Source organism: Halteromyces radiatus (assembly GCF_025201355.1).
Source record: "Halteromyces radiatus strain CBS 162.75 chromosome Unknown BX664scaffold_11, whole genome shotgun sequence".
Taxonomy (NCBI): Eukaryota; Fungi; Mucoromycota; class Mucoromycetes; order Mucorales; family Cunninghamellaceae; genus Halteromyces; species Halteromyces radiatus.
The window spans coordinates 108,191-134,781 of NW_026251697.1; the positions used below are offsets into that span (position 1 = coordinate 108,191).

The following is a 26,591-nucleotide window of genomic DNA, read 5'->3' on the forward strand; positions in this document are numbered from 1 at the left end:
TTTTTTTTTGTTGAATACTATGCGTTCAGAGTGTTTGCTTTGAATTAGTTGATGGCATAACAGACTGTTATGAATCATCCTATTTGAATAGAATACGTCAATAGACAAGTCATATTATAGTTATTACGTTTTTTTTTCTTTTCTCTTTACCTATTAAATAATGTTAACAGTTTTCTTCAAATAAAACTTTTCGTTGGATTTGAACATTCCCTTTTGTAAAGACCGAATTTTCCTACATATAAAAAGGGTCTCAATGAATAAAATAAACACTTTAAAATTGTCAACAAAGTAATAATGTTGATATTAACCTGTTATCTTTATAGCCAACAAAAAAAAAAAGCTAATTGTACATGGTGAGTGATATTTTTTTTGGGGGGTAGAGGAAGAGAAAAAAAAACGGGGGAACCCAGATCGATCGAGTCCCATACTTCGTTCCCTGACTTTGAATTTTCAGCATTGTGCTGTGTGGTTCCTCTCTCTATCAATTTGAGAATGTTCCTTTTTTTTTCAAAGCTGTTCTTGTAAGAAAAACAGTCTTTCTTTTTATATATATATATTATATAATTGATTTTGTTTTAATTGATCTGATTTCCTTACATGTAAATTGATAAGATGTTGTTATATCATTGTAAACTGTTTTCTCTTTTTCTTCTTGTGATTATTTATCATAAAATGTATATAAGATCTTAAACAAAATATAGATAAAAAAAAATATGTTATATGGAAATGAAGGAAAAACATAGTTTATCATATGTACGCTATTACTATGGTTGCTTAAAAAAGGCGTAGGGACGAAAATGGAAATACGTACCGAATCTTTTCAAAATGGATTTTTTTTTTTTTTTTTTAACAAGACGACCACGGAAAAGAGAGGACCTGTGTGAAAAAACTTGAACAAATCTCTATGCATGTGTTTTTGCTACAGATCGCACGTGTTTGCGGAGTCGAATTATTCTTATATTTTTTTTTTTTTCGTCCACTATGTTTTTTTTTTTTTTTTGTGTATACAGGCTGACCTTTTTTTTTTTTTTATTTTGTGGAAACCCTTTTTTCTTTCTTTTACATATATATTTCTTTTTTTTTTCTCTCTAACATTACTTATTATTTATTATTTACGATGCTTCTTTCTAATCATTATTCCACACCACCTCATGATGAAGACCAAGTATCGCAAAAGACTATGGACTATGAAAGTTTAGATCCCAACTCTAGGATTTTACAACCACCTACTAACCCAAGCTTCCGGTCACATACCAATCCTTGTCACTATGCATCACCAAGTCCAGTCAATTCACGAAGAGGGTCCATGATAGATTCACCACATCGACCTTCTACTCATACTTCACCACCTTCTTCACCTTCACATACCCTGAGACCTTCACCGTTGGAACACCGCCCTGACCTGATATCTAGTCCACCTTTACATTCACCTTGGCGAAGAGACTCTTTACCCTCCATTAGTCAATTGACAAGTGAACTTGAGCATCAATTTACTTATCCAAATCATACCATTGCTCGAACTCGACATACTTCTTCACCAGCCAGTTTGTTATTGGAAGATGCTCATTTACGCCGTCATTCTATTGCCATAGCGCCAACCAATAAACGAGAATCTTATTCTGGACCATCATCTACTCAACCATCCACTTGTTCTTCTGTATGTTCATCACCATCAAATAATAATAATAATACGATCAACAATCATGCATCTTCAAGAAGACTCAGCTCTCAGGCGCCTTATTCAAGATCACCGGAACTACGTGTCAGTCATAAATTGGCCGAACGAAAACGGCGTAAAGAAATGAAGGATTTATTTGATGATTTACGGGAATTACTTCCGGTTGACAAGGGGTTAAAAACAAGTAAATGGGAAATCCTTAGTAAAGGTAAAAAAAAAAAAAAAAAAAAAATCATAAAATGCATAAAATATTGACACTTTTTTTTTATTTTTTCATAGCTGTTGGATATATCAGTCATTTACATGAAAGGGAAGAAAGCTTTGCAAAGGAAGCAGAAGAATTACGACGGGAATTGATGATCTTGAAACAACAGTGATTCATGAGACTTTTTTTTTTTTTATATACTCTCTGTCTTCTTTTATTATTGATTATCTAGCTAGTCAACTATTACCCTTTATTATATATATATATATATATATATAGTTTATTTTGAATGATCCTAATAAAAAGAAAAAAAAAAGTTGTATGTTTCTCTCCTCTCTTTCGACTTGTATATATTACCTTACCCCTCTCTCCTTCTTAAATCAACACTTCTACTTCTTTATCATCCACTTCTCCTGGAATACAACTCCCTTTTTTTTTCTCCTCTTTATTTACGATGATTCCATCCTATTTCTTTTTTTCTTTCTTTTTCTTTTTTTTTTTTTTTTATTTGTTTGTTTTTCTTAATCAATTACTATTAACCTATTGATAGTTTTATTTAGCATTAATTTTATATCATCCACTTTTTTTTATACCTTTTTTTTTTTTATTGATTGATTGATAATCATGCGACCATTCCATATCATATGTATTCTTCTCCTTTCCATCGTGATGGCGCAACAACAATCTACCCCCACCCCCACCACAAATGATCCATCTCCCACTTCAACGACGATGAGTAGTACTAGTAGTAATAGTAGTAGTAGTAGTGGCAGTAGTACAACAATAGGCAATGATATTGTTACTATCAATGGTATGACGGCCAGTCGTGGTGCCATGGCTACTCCTTCATCATCATCAAATAATACCAATACTAATAACAATAATAATACCAATACCAATAATACAAACAATAATAATAACAATAATACAAATCGACCACCATTATCGGCTCCTCTCCCTGATGATACAATTGGCAAGAATGGTCGTTTACGAGTTTCTTCTTCTGCTACTGCGGTGAATCCTATTTCCTATTATTTCATTTTGGGTGTGTTTTTTTTTATATAGTTTATATATAATAATATATATGCATGTATGTATAAAGTTTTGTACGACAATAAAGCTTGATTTTCAACAAGGAAGAGGGATAACAAGGCGGGGTGATTTTTTATCTGTTTTTATTCAAAATGCACGTGGAAAGAAAAAAAAATAACTATCTAAACTAACACTTAGTCATCAACGTGTCTCGGTATGTTTGGAATTTGACTTTTTCATATAAAAGATATTGCATCTTCTTTTCCCAATTGGCCATGGCTTTGATCCCATTCGGAGTGCGCGGAGAAAACTAAGGATATATAAAATAATAAATGAGTAAAAATGGGATTATTTTGATAATAAGATTTATTACCCTTTTTTCTACCAATTCACGTAAATTCCTATGATCTTCCACTTGTATATGTAACTTTTCAAGATAAGCAAGAATAGAATCCAATTGATCTTTCCTTGATTGCTGGCTTTGAATCATACAAGAGAGAGGGATTTCCCAAGACGCAAGTCGATCGTTTGTTGAATGATGTTGCCAACCATAATCCACATTAGTCACTGCACCCTGTAATGGTTCCTTGCTGTGTAACGCTGCCCAATGATTCAGCACGTCCGTCCATAACTTGCCTTTTTCATGCGATTCCACTTGAAATAACCAACTGATGCCATCCGTCAATTGTAAACAAAATACATGTGTTCTTTCTCCATGCCAGCCTGGTGGTGGTAATAAACTAGATAAACTGTGTTTGAGATCCTTGATTTCTTCCTAATCCATTCAATAACAATAATAATAGTAAAAAAAAAGAGTGGGTCAATTCCATTTTTTTTTTTTTTTTTTTTTTTTACTTTTCATTTTCTTACCTTGCCCAAAGAGAGATGACGATGATCAGTACGATCTTGTAGCTCTTCATCCTGTGAAGAGGTAGATTTCCGTCTAAGTGGCCATGGTCCATTGTTTTGATGTCGTGTCAATTGGTACATCAGGTGTTGTGCAGGTAAAATCCAATCATTCACTTGTCGCATAGATACCTTTCCATTGTCAATTTTCAAGTAACATCGTTTCCAGTAGCGTTGTTTTGCTTTTTGACATGCTCCTTTCATCAGTTGTTTACGCATCACCCATCCTTCCAATGTCCTTGGTTGTATGCTTGTTACGGCGTCGTTTTGTTGGTGACTGCGCAATTGAATAGACGGTAGAGGGGGTAGTGACTTACGGAGTCGGCGCTGATCATCATCATTGTCATTGTTCTTATCCTTTTTGCTTTCATCATTATTGGCTCCAATCGATCGTTGTTGTAGTGACACTCCGGACGTCGGTGGTGCGCTTTGTCCTCGCTTGCGTCGAATAATCGTTGTCTTCCTTGTTTCGTTTTCGAGAGAATACCTTCGGTCACCTTTTGTTTCTGGATGATCGTAGGTAGGCTGAATTATTTCTTTGGATTTGATGGATGTATACATTTCCTATATCAACAAAAAAAAAAAAAATAAAATAAACAAGAGTCAGATCATATAGGCCATAAATTCTATTTTTTTTTTTTTTTTTTTTTTTTACCTTTAACAATTGTTCGATATTGAGTAACCATCGTTTTTGTTCTTTTGTCCAAACTTGACCATCCAGAAATGTATGTCGTGTTTTCAAGTAGTGTGATAAATCCATCAATGATTGAGATTTTGTATCTTTCATTAACGAACTTTTCGGTTTGATGGTTGCTTGTTCCGCTTGGATATTCCTGTCCTGTTTACAATCATCACCATCATCATTACCGTCATCATCATCATCATCATCATCATCGTCATCGTCGTCGTCATCGTCATCGTCATCGTCGTCGATGTCATCTCCTATATCATGTCCAACACATTCTTGTTGATCAGTATTATTGTTGTTGTGATTGTTCCTGTTGCGCCAGAACACAAGTGTCTTCAAGGATACCGGTGCCAATGACAGACTGTGATGTGATTTCGATTTTCTTAAATGCTGCAGTGGTAATGATTTCAGTCTCGGTGGTTGCTGTTGACTATTACGTATCGAATCCAAATTGTTCACGAGTTCTGAAGTAGAAGAGATGAGTGCTGTAATAGTTTCCATAGTGTTTTTGACAAATCTTGCTCTTTTCATCTTTTGATGATGTTGATGTGCCGCATGGAGATCTGTATTTAATAACAGTAAAGAGTATGCTATAGCATAAACAACATCTAATTATCAAAAAAAATATAGGTCAGATTAACATTCCTCATTTTTTTATATATACCTACCAGCACTATGGTATAATTCTGTTGAATTACATTCCCAATATCGTTTTGCAAATACTTCAATGATACGATCCAATTGTTGTGCTTCTGCCTTGAAATAAAGTTTGCCACATAAAGTTCGAAATGCTTGATCCAATCGCTGATCTTTAAAATCAAAATGAGCCATATAAGATGTCAATACAGCTGTACGAAATGGATCACTAATATAAAAAAAAAAAAAAATTCAGAGGCTGTTAATGAATATTCTTTCTTTTTTTTTTTTTGAATGTACTCCTTACTTTGTTCCTAGCCACATAGCCGCTTTGACATCATCACACACAATTTGATTTCCATTCCAAAAATCGTTAGCAAGAGTTTCAGCAAAGGAGACATCGTTCAAAGAGAAAGAAGTTGGAGACATAGATGAAGTCATAGTTGGTGGAGTATTTTCATGATGAGAATTAAAGAGAGATGGTGCTGAACTATGTATCCAATCCAAGAAGGGGCTGTCAGATGCTGTCTGTGCTGTTGATGATGGCGGTGATGATGATGATGATGATGGTGAAGAATAGGAGACATGAGCTGGTTGAGTAGATATAGGAGAAAGAGGAGGTGAGGGTGAAGAGATATTAGTCGCATGAATATTGTTGGCTATGGATGTTGCAAATGTACTGTATAGAGAGTGGATAGTTGAATAACTGGCATCAGTATCTCTACTATCCTTACGATATTCCATTTTGTTGAGTTGATCAAGATAGGATAAGGATGATGCTGTTGATGTTGATGATATAGATAATGTATCAGCAGAATAATGAAGATAGCGTGGATGTTGCGGAGATGAACTGCAATGCATGTCATTCTGAAGTTGGTGTGGTTCACGATGTGGATAGTATCGTTTGTCCTGTATGCTTCTCCCCTGAATATGAGTCCCTTCTGCAGTTGGTGATTGCCGTTTAATATTTGGTTGAATTGAATAACGGGAGGTAGAGTTTTTGTCATAAAAGGAATGTGGAGAGGATTGTGATGAGGCTACCCCTTGATAGATGGCTTCAGCATCAATGATAGATAAACGATGAATAGCAGTTTGGTCAAGCATAAAACAAAAGTCATTAGAATGATGGGAGAGGATATCATGTTGACGAAATGAGGTTGTTGTTATAGTGCTGGTAGAAGTCTATGTATAATAAAAAAAAAAAGAAAATGAGAAAGGGGAAAAAAAGGCGGTATTTTAAAAAATCAAGTTCAAAAAAGACATTTTGTTAACCTACACATGGGCGTAGTTTTGAGACACAGAAAGATTTCAATCTCTACGAAAGAAGGGGGTGAACATAAGAAAATGATGGATTGAAGCATAAAAATTCTTTTTTTTTTCTTTTACTTTGAACCAGGCATTGGAAGAAGTGGATTCAGTATTAATGAATGATTTTATACGATGATCTAATTATAAAACATAAGTTGTTTAATGATGACAACCATAGTTATGAACTTACTATTTATATCATGAACAAGCGCGTCGAATAAGGAAGTATCATTTACCATTCTTGAATTTGGTAAATCATATGTTTGATAGTTAGATACCATGATAAAAATAATAAAGTAAGAAATTTAAAAAAAAGAAGAGAAAAAAAAAAAGAAAAAAAAAGAAAAGAAAAGAAAAGGAAAGGAAGGTTACTCGGTGGGGAAGGGGTTTATTTATGAAAAAGAGTTCTACAATTGATAAGGTTGTTTTTTCCCGCATCATACCTTGACTAATACAAATGTAAGACCTATAATTAGGGAGTAGAAGAAAAAAAAAATAATTATTCTTTCCCACTTGCTTAAATTACAATGATCAATACCGTATGAACATTAGGGTCTTCTTCTTTTATATATATATATATATATTCATACAATATTTATCCTACTTGTAATAATATTGTTTATTATATAATGTAAATCATATAGAAAACATTTTTTTTTATTTATTAGTAACTAACTCTTCATCTTTAAATATATAATATATGAGTGATTTCTAATTTCTATGATCTGTAATTACCTTTTTGGGAATGGCCGATGACGTTCAGAATAGATTGACTGGTTGGCTGGCGATTTGGCTGATTGGCTGTCTTTCTATTTTGTTCTTTTCCCACTTTTTTTTTTGTTCTTTCTTTTTCTTTTTTAGTATTCTTTGTTGTTCTTGACTTCAATCCCTTTTTTTTTTCTTCTTCTTCTTCTTCTTCTTCTTCTTTATATAAGACCACTACAGGAACAGACTGATTTTGGGATTCTATAATAGATAGTTGGTATGTTTATTATTGAAATTGCTATACTTATAATATTATTAAAACAAACAAAACAAAGCATGACGACGTTTTTTTTTTAACTCATCCTTTAAACATTTACAGGTTCAAACGGTTTCTTTATACTTGTATCACCTATTGCCAATTTTTATTCCTATCACCAAATCTTACAAACCTTTTTACATCATACTTGCTCTTTATACCTATTGTTTTTTCACTCCCAGATGGAGGATTGGTCTTTGCCGGACAACCCTGACTCGACGCTTAACTCTATCAACGGTATGGTGGGTACCGCCGGATATTGGAAACAATCCCCTTTCAATCCTTTGAACTTATCCAATACGGAAGACAATGGTTTATCTTCACCTCAACAACCTTTGTCCTTTACCTCTGGTCAAATGCCATCAACTGATATTCAGGAAGATATTGAAAAATTATTCCAACAGACTTTTACTTTACAACAACAACAACAAGAAGCACAGCAGCAACAGCATCTACATGTACAGCAACAGTTACAGCAGGAACAGCAACAACAACAACAACAACATCTACACAAACAATATCAACAACAATCATCTTCATATCAAACAGTACATCCTTCATATCAAGAACATCGTACACAGCAAACATTCAATCATAGTCAATCATCTCTTGGTATGTATACAAGAGAAATCAAAGGAGGGTTAAAACGGGGGAGGAGTATGCACGTATCATGTCTGACCCATTCATTTTCTTTATTTGTATTTGTATTTTTTTTTTTTTTTTTTTTTTTTTTTTAGGTCAAGCGCACATATCTCCTGGTCACATATCATCCAACCCTTTACTCTCTCCAGGAAGTTACAACTTGCATCAACATGCTAACACTGTTTCTCCAACATTATCATCATCACGAAAACGATCACACTCACCTACCAACTCTGAACAACTTACTCCTACTATTAATAGGCAACCATTTGTAGATCCAGATTCGTTAGGGAATAATTTGATAATCAATCCAGTCATATACAACATTCCGTATCGTACCACATCAGTATCTACCACACCAACAGCAATACCACCTCAATCATCTTACGATAACTCTCCTTTGAATTTGCAAGATAAGGCGACAACTTCTGATATCGAACGACTTGGTTCTTCTTCAATCTTTTCACCTCAGAAACCATACGCAACTCCTCCACCGCAGCAGCAGCAGCAGCAAACACCTATACAACGTGTTCCTATGAACATACCCGCTGGATCACCGTTAGGTTCAGCATCTATACCATTATCATCTCCTGCTCAGCACTCATTATCGACTCATTCACCAGTAGCTAATGCATCTAATATTCATATTCATCCATCAGCACAAACTCGGCCGGCTGCTGCTCATCAATCACCAGTACAAACTCGACCTACAATTACCAGTCATCAATCGCCAGTACAAACTCGACCTACCATTACCAGTCATCAATCACCAATACAAAGTCGACCTACCATTACCAGTCATCAATCACCAGTACAAAGTCGACCTACCATTACCAGTCGCCAATCACCAGTACAAAGTCGATCTATCATTACTGACCTTCAATCACCGATACAAAAGAGACCATCTACGACGACGACGACGACGACGACTGTTACTACTAATAATAATATTACTACTGCTCCATCACCTTCTTCTTTCGCTTCTACTACCGCTACTGCGACTATTACAACTACTACTACTTCTGATATGACTACTCAGCTCTCACCAACAACAAATCGACTAACCACTGCTACTGAACATTTGCCACAGTCAAATAGATCAATGATCGGTATGCAACAGTCACCCATGCTTCAACAGAAAACCGCTTCCCCACCTCCACCAAAGCAAGTTCTACAACCTCGCCCTCAATTACGAGTTCATATTAAGAAACGACGACCACAAAGTCCAAGACCTTGTGTGAAAGAGGATACCGACCCAATGTTACCTGAACTGGATAAGGTGAACCTTCGACGTCTTACGGTTGCCATTTTGAAGAATCTTGGTGTTGTGATGACTGTCGATGAATTACCAACTGTAGATATAGATCAACATTTACCAACGGATTCAGAACAAGTACTACCTGCAGCTGCGATGCAATTGATTACAACAATGATTTTGGGAACGTCTGGGGATAAAGAGGTATCGCAAACAGTTGGATCTCAAATCTGTAATGGTGATTTAGTGGCTTTACAACGAATGATAGTGGCTGGATTGAAAACGAAAAATATTGTCATACATACCGTACAAACATCTATGCCTTCATCATCATCACCTTCTATAGCAACGCCTTCAGCAGGTAACAGCGAGACAAAGACACATCTGCAACAAAAATCAAATAATTTAACAAACATCAACAACACCAAAGACAATGGAGATACCAAGTCAAGAGTATCATCTCAAAAGGTTACTTTTGACCTATCTACAGTCACTTATCATACACCATCTAATGTTACTCGTTTGTTTCTACGACTTTATCGATTTATTCTCAATATACTTTTATCCACACCCGATTGCTGGCCATTTATTCAACCTGTGCCTGCATCTGCTGTATTTTATCATCAAGAAATCAAATACCCCATGGATTTATCAACAATTGAACAAAATATGTGGAATGGATTGTATACTCGTTTTGCCAAGTTTGAACAAGATATGCAACTAATCTGGAAGAACGCCAAATCTTTTCACCGGAATGCTGGTGCAATACCAAAGCACGCTGAAAACTTGGAAAATCTTTTTTACAAGGTGGTACTGGACCTGAAGAAGCAAATTAGGTAAAGAGAAAAAAAAAACAGATAGTAAAAAATATGAGAACTTTTTATTCATCTTTTATTTTATATATATATAGTAATTATCGAAAACCATTACATCAACGTGTTACATGCCAGTTCAAATTTGATACCTCTGATGCATTACCTGAAGAATCTGATTTCTCATACCCACCTATGAAACAGGTTTTCTCCAAACAAAGGTAAAAAAAAAAAAAAAAAAAAAAAAAAAGGAAATGTTAATGTTAAAACTAAAATCCATTATCATTAGTATTCTGTATGGTATTGCAGCTATCTCACCTTTGGAACCAAAAGCAAAGAAACCAAAAGGACTCACTTACGACAAACAATTATACCTTCAACTTAACGGACCCTTTTTCCATGCGGTTGAACAAATGAAACAAGATCCTTTTGGGAATCATCCACCAGTACCAAGATTTTACATTGCTAAGAATCGTACACTACTTCGACAGGTTCGCGCTCAAGGTGTATTGGCGATTTTTTACAATACAAAAACAACTCGAACTGGATCAAAAGCTCATAAGGTGGAAACGGATGTAGTGATCGCTTACCCAGCAAGCCCTCTCTTTGACATTGATCAAACAGATGATTTTGCTCCCAAAGGTTGGATCCATCTTCGGCCTCTCAAGGTGATAGAAAAGATGGTATTTAGTGTCAATGAAACAATTGAAAGGGACTACTTTCGACGTATGTTTGCAACTTCCAAATTTACAGTGATGGATGACAACAACAAGCCAACTTCTGCCGCGGCCAACAACAACAAAAGTGAAACCAAAAGGATATTAAAGAAAATGGTGCAACAGATATTGGATCTACCAGAGACTGATGATAACAATGAAGATGAAGACTCAAGAGAACAAATCCTTGATAGGAGACAGTCATCAAATCATCGACAACAACAAAAACAAAAACATCACAAACCATCCGCTTCGACAACAACATCAGTTATCAATGTTAGAAACATCAAACAGCAAGTTGGAAGAATCTCATCGTCAGAAATGGAAGTGGACGATGAAAATAAGAATCATGTTGGTGATGAAGACCAGAAGGATAAGGATCTTATGGATGTGGATACTTGGACTGGAAAAATGCAACAGGAAGATGTTATCATGACAATCAAGAAAGAAAAACCCAATGAGTCTTTCTCTTCAGCATCATTTTCGACACCAGAAGATAATCAGCGATCTACACTATCTCCAGAATCAGTCTCATCCATTGTCTCTCCTCAAACCAAAGCCTTGGAAACAGTCATTCCGACTATCCCTGTCTCACATTCAAGAAAATCTGAAATGTCTCACAAAGTTTGGCAAAAACTACTGAATGGTAAAAAAAAAAAAAAAAGGTATATAGATCATAACTCATTTCTGTTTCTTCCTTTGTATTTATTTTCTTTATAGTTTGTACATCGAAAGGTGCCGATATTGTCAATGTTCAAGAAAAATATGATCACCTCAATTGGAGTGCACCCGATTCTGAAGGTTTCTTCAAACAAGTTTATTTTTTGAATCAAGTGGTTGTACAGACATTCCGACAAATGACCATGTATCAACGTATCACTGAAGTGGCATGTCTCATGTAAGAAAATAAAAAAAATGAGATTATCACAATAGTATATTTATACCATCTATTCATAGGAAACTACGTAATTTACCACATATGGCACAATTAAGGGAAGTTCTTTACAATAACAATGGTGATATTATTGGATTATCCATGGAAAGGTAAGAAGATGAAGAAAAAGAAAAAAAAAAGAGAGATATCATATTGAATATAGAATATTTATAATCTATTTTTATTTGTGTTATAGATACCAAACAACATTGAAACAATATACACATGCCCACTCCCATCATCGTTTGACAGCTTATCAGAAATATGACATTGTTTATCAGATGCTTGATTGTATGAAAACAATCCACAAGGCTGGACTTGCTCATCGGGACCTATCTGAAGTCAACATTATGGTGAATACGATCGATGGGGAATTAGAAGATGGCACTAGCAAAATATGTCTTTATTTGATTGATTTTGGTAAAGCGGTCTTTTGTGATTCTCAAGATTTATGTGAATGGTTTGTGGATGTACCTCGTTCTGCTGGTGAATATGATGGTGATGTGGTACCTGAAAGCGAAGAAGAATTGAAAACATGGTGTGAATCTTTACCTTGGATTAAAGGCAAACCTGATCATGGATATAGGATGTATAGGTAAGATAACTTTATTTCATATTATTGATTTTACTCAAATATGATTACTCTTTTTTTTTTTTTAGATCCATTCAAACACTTCCAAAGACACGTTCAGATACTCAAGTACTACCTTGGCTAATTCATCCACAATCAGAAGATGTTTACTCGATTGGAGTCATGATTTGGAAAATATTTACGGAAACAGAGCCATGGCGAGGAATTTTGGATACAGATTTGCAAGGACTACGATATGTGGCAGAAGATGATTATAGGATTCAACGAGCATTGGAACATGAAGTGCATGGTGAATTAAGTCGACAATTATTACTTAAATGTCTTCGTACTCGACCTCAAGATCGTGATACTGCTGCTGATATACTAGAGTGGCTTGGACAAGATGATATTCGCATTGGATTACTGAATGAATGGAAAATGTATTCATCCGAAACTCGTGCTACTAGGAAGGTGAAAACCATGTATGGTTTTGACTACAATGACGCCACTTCTACCACTAATTCGAATGCGGGAACAGTGACAGCAACAACAACAACTGATGATAAGCGAAACAAAAGGGCAAGACGTGGTAATGGTGGAACAAATACAAAAAGCAAAGGACGATCAAGAAAGCTCATGGATATGAAACTAGATTGATAAATACTTTTATGTTTCCTCTATACTCCTCCATATTTATCTATCTATTTTTATATATTTTAACTTTTGCTGTCATGTGTTTAGTTTAACTTTATATTATTATTTTCATCATCATTTTTATTATTTATTATTTTCATTATCTTCATTATCATATTATCATCGTCATTATCATCATCATTATTATTTACTTTTTTTTTTTTTTTTTTTTACTCTTTACTGACATTATTTATTCATCATTCCTTTTTGATTATTTCTGGTTACGTTGACCGTAATAACAGCATTTTACCCTCCTTCTCAAATTCGTTCTTGACGCTACCTTGTACTTATTTTATTTTATTTTTTTTACCCTTTTTTTTTTACTATATAATATTTATATCAATATATTATAATAAAAAATTATATTTACAGTATGTTTATTTTTTTTTTTTATGATATCATCGTATGTTACAATCAAGTACCAGAAAAGGGAATCCCTTTTTGATATTGGCGATCCGATGTAGCCTCACATGAGTTTTCCCTATAAAGGATAAGTTGTAAGAATAAAAAAGCCATTGCCAACTTCCTTGGATCGGCAAGTAGGAAATTGTTAGCGTGGATATGCTTTTATCGGTGACTCAAACGCCCACATAAAAATAGGTCATAAAAATTCACCATTTTCTGCATCCCTTTTTTCTTTTTTTATCTCTTTTTTTCTTTCCTTTCTTTCTTTCTTTCTTTCTTTCTTTCTTTCTTTATACAAAATATTACAAACATATGACCATCATCCTTTCAGATTTACCTTATGAACTTCTTTTCAAAGTAGCCCAGCACCTGACATTTTCTGACTTGTGGTATTTTGGCACCTGTTCTAAATCATTACGACGATTAGCCTGGGAATTGATTCTCACCAAGTATCAAATCAATCTTATTCGACCTAAAGTGATCAATCCATTTGCTCAACTTGTTCATGCTGCTGTTGCTTATCTGGAACGTTACGGTCATCTTACCACTACCATTCAATCTGTTGCTAATCACCTTACTGTCGCCATCAATGACCGTACTCCTCATCAAGACGACAATGACGATATTCATGGCATGGCGGCCACGTTGGATTTTTTACTAGACCATTGTCTTGCCATTCTTATTGATTCTATCTTTTTAGATTTACCTTCTACTTGTTCTGATCACCAATGGAATCAACTCAGTCCTCCTTTTTATGATCAACAATATTATACCAATCCATCCACCTCTTCTTCTTCTTCTTTAGCTTCTTCAAATACGTCATCCACTACCACCACCATGAACAACAATGTAACACCCATGAACTCTTCTTATGATACTTCAACAACATGTGCAGCTCTACGTATGGCGGATTTCTTATCTATCCTGGATAGTATTCTGAATGTCTTGTTTGTGGCTCCACCTCATCGTCGTTTGCTCATGTCTCATCTTCATCGTGTACTTGTCCAGTTAACTAAACAATATCGAAAAAAGGATCAATCTGAAACGGCAAAGATGGGTCTCCGTGTCTGTATCTTATTTATCTGTCGTCTGGTGCAACATGGATTACTCTCAGTCTCGGATGTCAATGCTTTTGCGCGGCAACTACCTGAATTCTTTATTACACAACCAAGTGATGTACAATTTGGACGATTAGGCGATCTTTATGACCAGAATGATGATGATGATGATGATGAAGGTACAATTTATACCATTGGTGGGAACATTGTCATGCGTATGGAACATCCTCGTTGGCAATTATGGTTTCAAGAAACAGAACTACGAATGATGATCTTATTGGATTTAGTACGTGTGGTGGTTGGACAACTTCATGATCAACGTCAAGATAGACACTTGGATCGATTGGATCTTCATCATTTGACCTCCATGTTACAAGATACCTTTGCCGCCTTTAGTGCTTTTAAACCTTCCTGATGAGCCACTTTTTATTTAACTTCCTGATTTGTTTTTTTTTTCTTATTATTCTACTGATTTTTACACCAGGTAGATTTCCTCTCCTTTTTTTTTTTTTTTTTTTTTTTAGTCACATTTTTCCTCTTTTTCTCCTTTGATTCCCCCCTCCACTATATATACACTCATTACTTCTTTTATTTCTTCTGTACAAACAAACAAACAAATAAAATAAAATATATCTTTATTTTTTTTTTAAAAAAAAAAAAAAAAAAACTTTATTGAATTTGTATCTAATAAAAATAATAATCAAAAAGTTCTTGATGTTCCAAATGAATTGACCATGGCTTTCCATTTCAGTACAGAAGAAGAGATGGTGGGGTTCATCAACATACCCTTTTCATTTTCAAATGTTTTAACCAGATCTACTAAAGCTTGTTCTGCCTGTTGTGTAATCACTTCATCCAACGTCACTTGATGACCAAAATAAAGAATGGTAACGGCAGCAGAAATGATATTCATCATCTAAATAAAAATAAAAAAGAAAATATGAAAATAAATCATACGCATTTATTTTTTTAAATTTACTTCTGGTAACAAACATCGATGATTGATCTTGAAAGAATATAAAACCACTTGAATCAATTTATAACCTGCCAACATGGCCCGATGTAAGCCTTGTTCAATCCGATTCTGAGTAGGCACCGAAAAATAATCTGTCACTTGATCATCCAATAACCATCGATCATCACGTTCAAACACATCCATCATATCTGCTTGATATCGATTCAGGATCCCTGCCAAATAAAGTGTCTGTAGTCGTAATGTTTGCCATAACGGAGTATTGTCCATATCTGCAGTACTTTGATCCATCCAACTTTGTAAAGATGACACAGAAGCTGAAGTTTGAATCAATTCCCAACCTTTGATTTCATAATACATCCACATTTGTTGTTGATCCAAAAATCCATCATCACTCTTGGGCGTAGGATATGCTGATGATTGTTGTTGTCGTTGTTGTTGTGGTTTATTTAAAACAAATGGACATGGATCTTCCAAAGTCGTTGTTGCCAATTCAATGCGTCGTAACCAAGCACGAAATCCCCAACCTTTGACATCCAAATAATCAACATGTCGTTTCGCCAATGCAAAAAAATGATGATTTGTTGTTTGTTGTAAAAAGGAACAATACAAATGCATGGTCACCAACGCCTCCACCGTACTTGTCGTGATGACATCAAATTCCACCCAATCACATGCCAACTGATAACAATCCTGTCCAAGCGATACCAGGTATGGTTGTGGGAAAGCCTCGGGATGACACATCATGCCATGGATAGCACTATGAGCAAAGATCGCATACATCAAACCAGGCGCCAAACGGCCTTGACGGTACGTCATCATAAACTGGTCAGGATCACGCCAAGATGTACAACAACACAGATGTAATTCAATCAACCGATCAAAGATAGAAGCTGGGTATTTCGAAAGAATATGTTGTGCTGAAGAAGGTTGATCAATAGGTGTCACTGGAATAAGATCGCCACTGTCATGGTTGTTTGCTTTGACCGGTTGTCCAAGAAGACTAATAGTATTATTGTTTTCCACCGCCGCCGCCACAGGAGAAGGTAACTGTTTCTTGAGATCAGTCAATGTACGAAATAATTGTCCTAGAGTACGGATATTGGTTTCTACTTCAACTAGTGACCGTTTACGTTCTTTTACTACCCAACCTTCTGGTAGATTTACTTCTGAGGTATCACCAGATAAAAAGGAGACATCTAATTCAAGGCCTCGAGTCATTTTTCTAAAAAGAAATAAATAAATAAAACAATAAGATAAAAAAAAAAAAAGAAAGAAAGAAAAGGAGAATAGATATAAAAGAAAAGGGGGGGTATAAAATATAGATATATAAAACGGGAAAAATAAGAAAACAAGGAAATAATAATAATAAAAAGAAAAAAAAAAAAAAAAAGACGGTTTTTTATTTCAAAATAAGGTACAAAAAATATAATAAGAGATGGTGGCGTATGCGCAACTCCGCAACCTTTTCATGCAAGTCTAATTCCTATTCAAATAACTTGACAATGTTCGATCCCTGGATGATTTGAAGCGTCGATTAGTAGATTCTTCTTCTTCTTGATGTTCATCATGAACAGATTGTTTCAATTTATTAATTTGACGAACAAGTGGTTCAAGATCACGGGCCATGGCTGCCAAACTATCATGTCGAGCTTGTTGGATTTGTCGTTGTAGTCGATCGTATTCAGTTTGACATGCTTGTAATTCCATTTTTTTCTTATGAAGTTCCAAAGATACTTGATCATTATCCTTGCCCAATTGTTTGATCAGTGTTTCCAATTCATCCTTTTGTTTCTTCAATCGATCAATTTCTGTTGATAATCGGTCTTGTTGTTCCTTTTGTAAATCATCCTTTCTTTCATTGTTGTTATTTTCCAAATGTTGTACTGCATGTAAAATCAAGTCTTCAATCATCTTGTACATCACCCCAGTATAGTCTTCCAAATGGCCTCTCATACCAGACATCGCCTTGTCAATGTAACCCCGAGCATTTTCTTCATATCGTTTGAGTTTTTCTTCATTTTGTTGAGGGTCCTTCCAATTGACATCCAGATGACTGTTGAATGCACTCTTGACAGCTCGACGCACGGTTTCTTCCAATCCAGATTGACTTCCACCAAATCGGTCCAGTACTCGTAAAGTACGTTCCATAAATCCACGGGTGCCAAGCACAAGTTCACGTATATCTTCGTCATCCATGGGCATCTTTTGAAGATCATCATTATCACCACCATTTTGAGGACGATATAGTTGAATACGATGAAGTCGCTGATCAATGGTAGCTAGTCGCTCCACAAGTTCTTCCAAATGGTGAGATATATCCGGTACAACCATATCATCTAATTGTTGGATCACATGCTGGAATAATTGACCAAGGACCTTGAAACTTCTATCAGACTCTTCATGATCTCGTTCTTGATTATTCTTGAGAGTATCCAATTGACCTTCCAATACTGACAGAATACGTTTTTGCTGATCATGCGTTTCCAATCGTGTGAATTCATCCTTGCCTGTCTTTTTGGATTGATCCATCAGTTTGGTTTGTGTTTCTTTTAACCATGTCTGTTGTAATTCCATCATTTCTTGCGATTGCTTTTGTTGTTGTTCTTGCCAGATTTTGATAGCACCTTCCATGGCTGTGGTATCGTTCTTCATCATTGTTTCCAGAAGCACGGCTTGAGATGATTGGATATCCGCTAGTAGAGTCGCTAGTTTATCATAATCACCACAAGTAGCATCACGTAGATGAGAGAGATCTGACTGCAAGGTTTCCAATAGTTGAACACGATCATCTCCTTCAGATTCCAATAATTTGACAATATCAGTTTGAAGTTCGGTCCATCCACGGCGAGAATCATCAAAAGTAGTCACCAATTTCGATACACCAGTCTTAATATCCATGACATGACCTTGCAAGAGAGGATCTTTGATTTGATCACGAAGAGATTGTAGTTGGTATTTAACATCACGAAGTGCTTCCTTTTGATTTGAGCCAATTTCACCGTTATTATCATCATCATCATCATCACCATCATCATCATTGCTATTGTTGTTGGTCATACCACGTTGCTTGCGACCACGTCGTTTTCCACCATTGTGATAGCCAGATCTGTTTTTACTGTTTTGATAAGAACTTGCAGAATTCATCATGACCCATTGTTGTTCCTTTTCATCCAAAAGTTGATCCTTTTCATCCAAAAGATGTTCCTTTTCTTCCACCAAAAGCTCCTTTTCATCCAAAAGTTGGTCACGTTCATCCTCTAATACTGCTACGCGATCACGCCATTCATGAGCTTGTGCTTGCCAATCTTGAGCTTTTGCTTGCCAGGACATTTTCTGTTTTTCCAGTTCATCTGCCTTGGATCGCCATATACCGAGTTCGCGTTGTTGTTCTTGGAGAGTTTGTCTTACATGTTCGAGTTCTGTTGTTAGACCAGATTCACGTGCTGTATGTTCACTTGTCAAAGACCGTTCTCGTTTTTGTGCTTCCATCAGGTCATGTTTGAGTTGAGCAATGTCTTGTTCCAATGATGTGTTGGTTACTTGAAGTTGTCGATTCAATTGTTCCATGGAAACCGTTCGAGACTGCAATTCTGTATGACTGGCCAGTGATACCTTGCCCATTATGGATGTCAGAGAATTAATCCAATCCTTTCGTGCTGTCACATCATCGGTTGCTAAAACAACATCATCTCGTTTCACCAGTAATCGGAATTCCCACTTGATACCTGCCCGATAATCTTGAGTACGAGGTTCCACTTCCACCACTTCACTCATATCATATGTATGAATATGATTGGCAAACTGAAAAAGCAAAAAAAAAAAAAAAAAAAAAAGAGTCAGAGATGCTAATTACAAGTTTATTGTTCTATTTACCTTGTCATCCTTGTAAAGATACAAAGCCCCAGGTTTGATTGCATTCCCATGTTTCGCTACAGCATAAACTGGTCGCCATTGCTATTCGTTGATAAAATAAAAAAAAAAAATGAATAAAAGAGAAGAAAAAGGGAAAAAAAAGGAACCTACCATTAAACTATTTTTTTTATAAAGCCAGCCTTCTCTTGCCACCTATAGAAATAAAAAAAAAAATTTCATCAGTTAAACTTTCATCAACCCTAAAGCAAAAAGTCGTCTCACCTTAAATTCTTGAGTGGAACCAAAATGAGTAGGAGGTTGACCAGATACCGTAATGATGGAGGGACTTGACATGAAAGAACTATGATCACTTTGTTGATCATCCATTATACCACTATCATTGTTATTATTATTATTTTCATAATAACCATGTTCTGCCGCCAAATCCAAATCCGGCATATTTTTACTATTGATATCATCGTCATCACCATTCCTGTTTTGTTGATTTTGTTCTTCTAATGGTTCTTCTTCTTCTTCTTCTTCCTCATCATCATCATCATCATTTCCAGATTCAAAAGCCAGTCTTGATCGAATAGGTAAAGGTGATACTGATCGATAACCAGAGGGTGATGATCGAAGGGAGGAAGTATTGGATCGAACACTACCATTTAAAGATTGTTCTTGTTGAGCAAGCCATTGATTTTGTAGAGCAGCCACTGATTTGCCATGGATGGGTCGTCGATTATGTTTGTAAGCATCTTGTTGTGCTGGTGATGATGACCTATTATTGTTGTTGTTGTTGGCTTTTTCTCGCCATGCTGAAAAAGCACTTTGATAACTACCATTTGTTAAATTTCTTTTATCATTGTTGCTATGCATTTTGTTGTTTAGAAATAATAAAAAGAAGAGTAGATGAAAACACTTTTTTCTTCGAGTTCATTTCCTTTTATGATGTTGTATTTAATACCCCGCCTTCCAAATTGGGACAATGAAAAAACAATGAATAAATCAGTATCTTTTATTATTATTGGCATAATCAAAACAAGGAATAAAAATAATAATAACAACAACAACAACGAAAAAAAAAAAAAAAAAAAAAGTGAAAAAATAATCATACTAGGTAGTACCAATGGGTAAAGATTCAATTTTCCAAATCCTTTCATCGTAATCCTTGATGTCCCTATACAAAGACTAAGTTTTCGAGCCCATTGCTTCCTGTCCAGCGCATCATCATCATCTTGTCGTTTCAAAGAATCATCAGAGTCTTCTGAAATCAAATAATGGTCCCACCAAAGTATCCATCAGAGAGTTGAAGATAGAAGGATCATCACCAGCCTGAATGCAATTTAAAACTGCTTGTAGAGTGGCATCAATCAACACCATGATATTTTTGATAGTGTCGAATATCTTCTGTCATGATATTATGTATAATGCTAGACGTCGCTGATGGTTGTTTGGACTCATTCGCTTCATATAATATTGCATCAAAGGTAAGTTCGCATATGTATATCTTTCCCTAAAGTTGAAAACAAATATGGTCAGTCATCCTTTTTCCCCTTACTCAATTATCTTTTTTCTGTGCCTGCTGTTGTCATTCTTTGGTTACCTTTGTATCATTGGACCGTATCAAAAAATGAGAAGATTCAAATGAAAGATTTCAGTAGACACCGTAACGACAATACATCCAATATAAATATTGCAGAATTTGTTCATGTAAAGGCACCAGGTTACCGCAAAAAGCATCAAGTTCAGTAGCCACAATTCCACGCTGATATTTCATTTGACAAGGTGTTTTCTGTGTTCGGCATTGGAGAAGAATGGCTTCATGTCATAAAGTAGGGTAACATTGTTTTCCATCAATACCTAGTTAAAAAAGTATCAATGTCATCTTGCTGCTTGATAACCATTCATGTTGTATAGTAACTCCATTTTCTTTTCCTAACAGTTTTGATGTCTTTCTGCCTTGTTGATATCGTAAATTCAAATACCTTGTAGAATGATGATGTGATTAGTTGTCGCATGGCTGGGTTATATCACATTGAAATCGCTTGTCTTAGTCGTCATCACTTCCACAACATGCTTGATTTGTTGGGCTGTTACTGCTGGGGATCAGGTATATCAAGAGGTACAGATGTCACGCCAATCACTAGACCATACATAAAATGACCAAATCTAAGCCTCTTTCTCCTTTTTTTTCAAAACAAAAAAAAAAAAAACGAAAAAGAAAAAAAAGGGAGAGTTAGTAATACTCTTTTCACTTTATACAAATATATAAAAAGACATTACCTAAAGCAGCGTCTCGTTCTTGGTCCAATAAATCTTCCATGGAGAATCCCAGAGAGTGTACAGCTTCAGAATATTTGGTTTTAGCATGAAGTGCATATAAAGCATTATTCAAAGCACGACCAATCAATAATTCCATACTAAGATAATAACAACGTTTACGTCTAAATTCTTTCTTGTACAATTGTTGAGTTTGATTCCATCGCTGAAGTCATTTATCAAGAAGAGAAAAAGCCCACGGTTTGATAGACAGAATATTTTTCCAAGTTGTGTTGAGTTCATATGATAGGCAATCGATGTCTGTGAAGATTCAATATCATTATCAGAGGAAGAGGCAATGGATGATCTTTTTTGATGTGCTTGGATAATAACTTTTTCCCATAGATCAAGATTTAGGTTCCAAAGATTCATGCATAGGTGTGGAAGGCACAGTGCTTACTGGAACAGACTCAATATTAATCATCATGTATAACAATATTGGTTAAACGTTTAGTAAGTTTTGGCATAGATAATCGTCTTTGATGAGTTGGACGTCTCATATTGATAAAAAAAAAAGTGAAGAAGAGGGAAAGAAGAAAGATCGAAAATGAACATCGGACTTGATTTATTTATTTATTTTTTCTCTCTCATTTTTTTTTTTTTTGTTTATGCTTTTCTTTTTTTTTCCCATCCCTCAACAATTATTCTTTTTAAAGGTCGAATCTATGTATGTGTTTTCAAATATACTTTATTTTTTTTTTTCTCTCTCTTTAATAAACACTCATGTCTTATTATTTTATCTACTTCAGTGCAACTAATTTAGTACAATGTCTTCATGGTCACGACTATTTTCTTGGTTTAAAAAGTTATCACCAACTTCAACAGATATATATAACACATGGACTAGACAACAACTTATCGATCGACTGAGAGTACTTGAATCAACTACTGTTAATAAAAATAATAGAGTCAAGAAACCTTTCAACATGAATAAATACCCTCAACATCGTGTTGCTCTCAAGGTAGCTTACTTGGGTTGGAACTATCTTGGTTTTGCCTCTCAAAAGGAAACGGATCAAACTGTGGAAGGTCAATTATTCAAGGCTCTAGAATATTGCAAATTGATTCAAGATCCTACTTCTTGTGATTTTACGCGTTGCGGACGGACAGATAAAGGTGTTAGTGGTCTAGGTCAAGTAGTAGCTCTGAATGTACGACAAAGTAGTGGCAAAGATCGACCTATTCCATATGTTGAAACATTGAATGCACTTTTACCTCAAGATATCCGTGTATTGGCTTGGTCACCTGTCTCTCCTGGATTTAATGCTCGTTTTGATTGTATATCTCGAACTTATAGGTATATGTTTCTGAAGCAAGATCTAGATGTGGACGCTATGCAAAAAGCAGCAAATTATATGATTGGATCTCATGATTTTCGGAATTTTTGCAAATTGGATCCTTCTAAACAACAAAGTTACAATAGACATATTTTATCCATCGACATTGTACCCTGTCAACAACATTATCAAGTCGTTATCAAAGGAACTGCTTTCTTATGGCATCAAGTACGTTGTATCATGTCAGTACTTTTCCTAGTGGGTCAACGATTGGAACGACCTGAAATTGTGTTGGATCTATTAGATATTGACAAGGTGAATGCCAAACCGGATTATCCATTAGCAAGTGATTTACCTTTATTATTATATGATTGTGAATTTGAAAAAGGACAATTGGATTGGCAATATGGATTACGACCTCAACGATTACAACAACATTGGAATGAATTATGGTATGATCAAACTGTCCGTTCATGGTTATATCAAACTTTCTTAGAAGATCTATCGGAAAAACCATCTGTTTATACACCCAAACCAACTTCAACCATTGTTTTAGGTGCGGGTAAAGTCATTCGAACAACAAAATATCGACCTCTTTTGGAACGTGCAAGAGCTGATTCTGAACAAATCAAACGGGAAAAATACCAAGCAAAATTACAACGCAAACAATCCCCCATAGATTAGATGTATTATATATATTTTTTTTTTTTGTATTCATGTGTACTTATTTTCCCCATCTTTTTATATAGTATTCTTCTTTATTTGTAAAATAAACCTTTTTTTTTTTTTTTGGTCTTCAATAAAGAAAAGAAAGCAACAAAAGTTCAATGGAGACTTTATTTTTTTTTACATGATGTACTATTTCTAGTTATACAACAGTAAAAATGTTAATAGTGATAATGATAATTCCTTGATGTTTGTGCAAATGAGAGTGCCCTATCCGTACGTACAATCTATAGTCATCTCCACTTATTTCCTTTTTTATTTTCTTATCAACGCTCGGACCACTTTTATCCTTCTCTCATAATATGCATGATGTTTATCTGCCAAACGACGCAGTTCTTGCTTCTTCCTGAATATATTGATCCTTTTTGAAATCTATGAAATGAACTATTTAGATCTATCTATTTGGAGAAATCATGACATGAGCTGATTTGCAAACCTTTGTAATTCACTCAAAATCATCATCATAGCACCAAAATTTAATCAAGCATACCTGAAGATATTCTCTTTCAATTATATTAATAACAATTTATATGTTACTTCCCAGTTATATAGAGTAAATTAAAAAATAAAAATCAATATTACCATCTCTCATCCAATAATGATCATCATCCAATAAAATTACCATCATTGGATTCCTCTCAAAAAAGTAGTTTAATATCATCTAATATCATTTCATCACTTACCTTATCATCTAACGTACAATGAGCACTAAAAGGATTTCATCGATTTTTCGAAAAATTGCCTGATGGACCCTCGACGATTTATTTTTACAGCCAAAGTTTGGCTGAGGAGTTTGAAAATTTTGGCTGTAAAATCCCAAACTTCATGTCATTTTTTTTTCATCCTGTATACAATCGAACAACATCTTTATCTTTTCCTTTCTCGCTCAAAACCGATCATCATCACGTCACATTTGAACACAACATAAAAAAAAACATTTTATTTGAATTGTCTTAGTAACATTTTATACCTTGCCTCCCAATTTATATAGTAAAATAAAAAAAAAAAGTCAGTATCACCATCCTTCTCCCAGATATCATCATCAGTATATCAATCTTATATCATCCAATATCATCCATTAATTCCAGTCTTCCACGTTAATTAATAAAAACTAAATATACCAAAGCATTCAAAAAAAAATCCAAACGAGGAAATAATAAAAAAAAAGAATGTTTATTATCAAATTAAAATAAGTAGAAATGAAGACAAGTATGAAGAATGAGAAGGTAAACAAAACAATAAATAATATATAGAAGGCGGATGTTTAGGAAGAAGAAGGGGAAGTACCATAGAACCAAGTCAAAGAAGGATCTACGTGATGATCTTGGCATATAGAGGAAGTATCGTTGGCATAAAAGGAATCAGTCATATCGTGATCAAGGAGAAAAGGAAAGGGATCTTTTGGAATAGTGATGGAAGGAATAGAATGTGGAAAAGAAGGTTGTAATAATGGAGAGGGTGATGAAGATAAGGATGATGATGATGATGATGATGTGGGTGATGATGATATGGATGAAAGAGTGGAAGATTGTATAGAGAAGGATGGTACGAAATCAGAGGCAGGGATGATCATGGCTGGAATAGAAGGCGTTTTAGATGTAGTAATATTCGCTGGTGAAGAAGATGATAATAAAGTAGGAGATGATGGTAAAGAAGGACGACGGTGTTTGTTGTGAGAGATGGATGATGATTTGGTGGCAAGCTGTGATTGTTGCTGACGTTGTTTGGGTTGACGTGTATTTTTTATTTGATTCCAACGTGTTCGACATTGACGTTGCGTGCGACTAGGGATACAACCGGCAACACGAATCCAACAACATCCTAATTGATGTACAGCTTGGCGTAAAAGTTCATCCTCTTCTTTACTCCATCTACCTTTTCGTACTGCTGGATCAAGTGCTTCTGTCCATCGTGATTGACATTGGATACCTGTTCGATGAGGGATTTGTTCAGCAATAAGATTCCATGGTAAATTGTTAGTAGTGAATGCATCTTGATTCAAATAATTGCGTACTGCATCGAGTAAAATATCATCTTCTTCTGTTGACCATCGACCCTTGTGTACTTTGGAGCTATCATTTTTTTTTTAAAAAAAAAAGGTAAGTAAAAAAAAAAAGTGTTTTCCTTTTTTTTTTTTTTTTTTTTTTTTGAAGAGATCATACTTTAAAGCACCATGCCATCGAGTAGAACATTGAGCTGGCGTTCTACCAGGAATACTTTGTGAAATCAAAGACCATTTATGACAACCATATTTCTTGATGGCTTCAATCAACAAATCATCTTCTTTTTGAGACCATCTACAGTAAAATTGACGGATACCTTCTTGTTTGAATACTGAGAAAGAACCATACAATGTCGTGGAGGCAGTCATATCATCTGGGAAGGAAAAGCGGATAAAAAAAAAAAGGAAAGAAAAGAAAGAAAAGAGAAAAAAAAAAGAAAAAAAGGAAGGAACACTTTATGTTTGTTCCCAATTTTTTTTTTATTACCCCAACATGAAAGAGGAACAAGAAAAAAAAATAGATTGATTGGCAGGGTATTTTTGCATTTCAGCCAAATCAACCATTCATCCTGCAAAAATGTTCATTTCAAATTCGGTCGGCTTACCAAATATGATTCTCTATCCGCGTACAATCACCTAAAACAAGTGATAAAACGTGGCTTTACAACAAAATAAAACCCACCTCCTAGAGTGATGTTAAAATAGAATTCGAGATCATCAGGGGCAATGTATATTATTATTATTATCATTTATTGTTGACATCAAGTATCTGTGATGGGTAAATAACAAAATCATATTCATCATCATCATCATTCAACTGAAAAACTATATTGTGCTTGTGTGAATGTGTTTTGGTGTGGGATAAAAAAAAAAAGA

General features: G+C 35.0%; 10 protein-coding genes across 10 annotated transcripts; 5 read left to right on the forward strand and 5 right to left on the reverse strand.

Annotated features, from left to right (window-relative positions):
- Nucleotides 1-1,180: 1,180 nt before the first annotated feature.
- BX664DRAFT_270527 (Myc-type, basic helix-loop-helix domain-containing protein) lies at nucleotides 1,181-2,055 on the forward strand (the record flags this gene model as incomplete). The annotated part of the gene is made up of 3 exons (XM_051541101.1): nucleotides 1,181-1,548; nucleotides 1,717-1,886; nucleotides 1,958-2,055. The coding sequence occupies 3 exons, from the start codon at nucleotides 1,181-1,183 to the stop codon at nucleotides 2,053-2,055; spliced, it is 636 nt and encodes a 211-aa protein (XP_051395959.1).
- Nucleotides 2,056-2,349: 294 nt separating this feature from the next.
- Nucleotides 2,350-2,963, forward strand: BX664DRAFT_42710 (uncharacterized protein). Its single transcript, XM_051549577.1, has one exon. It carries the CDS (start codon nucleotides 2,508-2,510, stop codon nucleotides 2,946-2,948), a length of 441 nt encoding a protein of 146 aa, XP_051395960.1. The 5' UTR covers nucleotides 2,350-2,507; the 3' UTR covers nucleotides 2,949-2,963.
- A 262-nt stretch (nucleotides 2,964-3,225) lies between these two features.
- Nucleotides 3,226-5,340, reverse strand: BX664DRAFT_270471 (uncharacterized protein; the record flags this gene model as incomplete). Its single annotated transcript, XM_051541098.1, has 6 exons — nucleotides 3,226-3,678; nucleotides 3,786-4,133; nucleotides 4,230-4,385; nucleotides 4,477-4,529; nucleotides 4,782-5,117; nucleotides 5,178-5,340. 6 exons carry the CDS (start codon nucleotides 5,338-5,340, stop codon nucleotides 3,226-3,228), a joined length of 1,509 nt encoding a protein of 502 aa, XP_051395961.1.
- Nucleotides 5,341-8,651: 3,311 nt separating this feature from the next.
- Nucleotides 8,652-13,061, forward strand: BX664DRAFT_270300 (uncharacterized protein; the record flags this gene model as incomplete). Its single annotated transcript, XM_051541085.1, has 8 exons — nucleotides 8,652-9,732; nucleotides 9,826-10,207; nucleotides 10,282-10,404; nucleotides 10,473-11,166; nucleotides 11,344-11,545; nucleotides 11,620-11,797; nucleotides 12,030-12,428; nucleotides 12,494-13,061. 8 exons carry the CDS (start codon nucleotides 8,652-8,654, stop codon nucleotides 13,059-13,061), a joined length of 3,627 nt encoding a protein of 1,208 aa, XP_051395962.1.
- A 689-nt stretch (nucleotides 13,062-13,750) lies between these two features.
- Nucleotides 13,751-15,081, forward strand: BX664DRAFT_343323 (uncharacterized protein). Its single transcript, XM_051547285.1, has one exon. The coding sequence runs from the start codon at nucleotides 13,815-13,817 to the stop codon at nucleotides 14,973-14,975; it is 1,161 nt and encodes a 386-aa protein (XP_051395963.1). The 5' UTR covers nucleotides 13,751-13,814; the 3' UTR covers nucleotides 14,976-15,081.
- A 168-nt stretch (nucleotides 15,082-15,249) lies between these two features.
- On the reverse strand, nucleotides 15,250-16,829 carry BX664DRAFT_343325 (uncharacterized protein). The gene is made up of 2 exons (XM_051547286.1): nucleotides 15,540-16,829; nucleotides 15,250-15,476 (listed from the first exon to the last, which is right to left on the reverse strand). Exons 1-2 carry the CDS (start codon nucleotides 16,752-16,754, stop codon nucleotides 15,261-15,263), a joined length of 1,431 nt encoding a protein of 476 aa, XP_051395964.1. The 5' UTR covers nucleotides 16,755-16,829; the 3' UTR covers nucleotides 15,250-15,260.
- A 183-nt stretch (nucleotides 16,830-17,012) lies between these two features.
- On the reverse strand, nucleotides 17,013-19,934 carry BX664DRAFT_303865 (uncharacterized protein; the record flags this gene model as incomplete). The annotated part of the gene is made up of 5 exons (XM_051542498.1): nucleotides 19,671-19,934; nucleotides 19,560-19,601; nucleotides 19,410-19,490; nucleotides 18,653-19,337; nucleotides 17,013-18,508 (listed from the first exon to the last, which is right to left on the reverse strand). The coding sequence occupies exons 1-5, from the start codon at nucleotides 19,845-19,847 to the stop codon at nucleotides 17,013-17,015; spliced, it is 2,481 nt and encodes an 826-aa protein (XP_051395965.1). The 5' UTR covers nucleotides 19,848-19,934.
- A 1,111-nt stretch (nucleotides 19,935-21,045) lies between these two features.
- On the reverse strand, nucleotides 21,046-22,210 carry BX664DRAFT_362509 (uncharacterized protein; the record flags this gene model as incomplete). The annotated part of the gene is made up of 3 exons (XM_051548319.1): nucleotides 21,046-21,209; nucleotides 21,675-21,876; nucleotides 22,145-22,210. The coding sequence occupies 3 exons, from the start codon at nucleotides 22,208-22,210 to the stop codon at nucleotides 21,046-21,048; spliced, it is 432 nt and encodes a 143-aa protein (XP_051395966.1).
- A 128-nt stretch (nucleotides 22,211-22,338) lies between these two features.
- On the forward strand, nucleotides 22,339-23,778 carry BX664DRAFT_343330 (pseudouridine synthase). The gene has a single exon (XM_051547287.1). The coding sequence runs from the start codon at nucleotides 22,478-22,480 to the stop codon at nucleotides 23,669-23,671; it is 1,194 nt and encodes a 397-aa protein (XP_051395967.1). The 5' UTR covers nucleotides 22,339-22,477; the 3' UTR covers nucleotides 23,672-23,778.
- Nucleotides 23,779-24,863: 1,085 nt separating this feature from the next.
- Nucleotides 24,864-26,098, reverse strand: BX664DRAFT_389320 (Homeodomain-like protein). Its single transcript, XM_051549531.1, has 2 exons — nucleotides 25,876-26,098; nucleotides 24,864-25,785 (listed from the first exon to the last, which is right to left on the reverse strand). Exons 1-2 carry the CDS (start codon nucleotides 26,082-26,084, stop codon nucleotides 24,978-24,980), a joined length of 1,017 nt encoding a protein of 338 aa, XP_051395968.1. The 5' UTR covers nucleotides 26,085-26,098; the 3' UTR covers nucleotides 24,864-24,977.
- Between the last annotated feature and the right edge of the window lie 493 nt (nucleotides 26,099-26,591).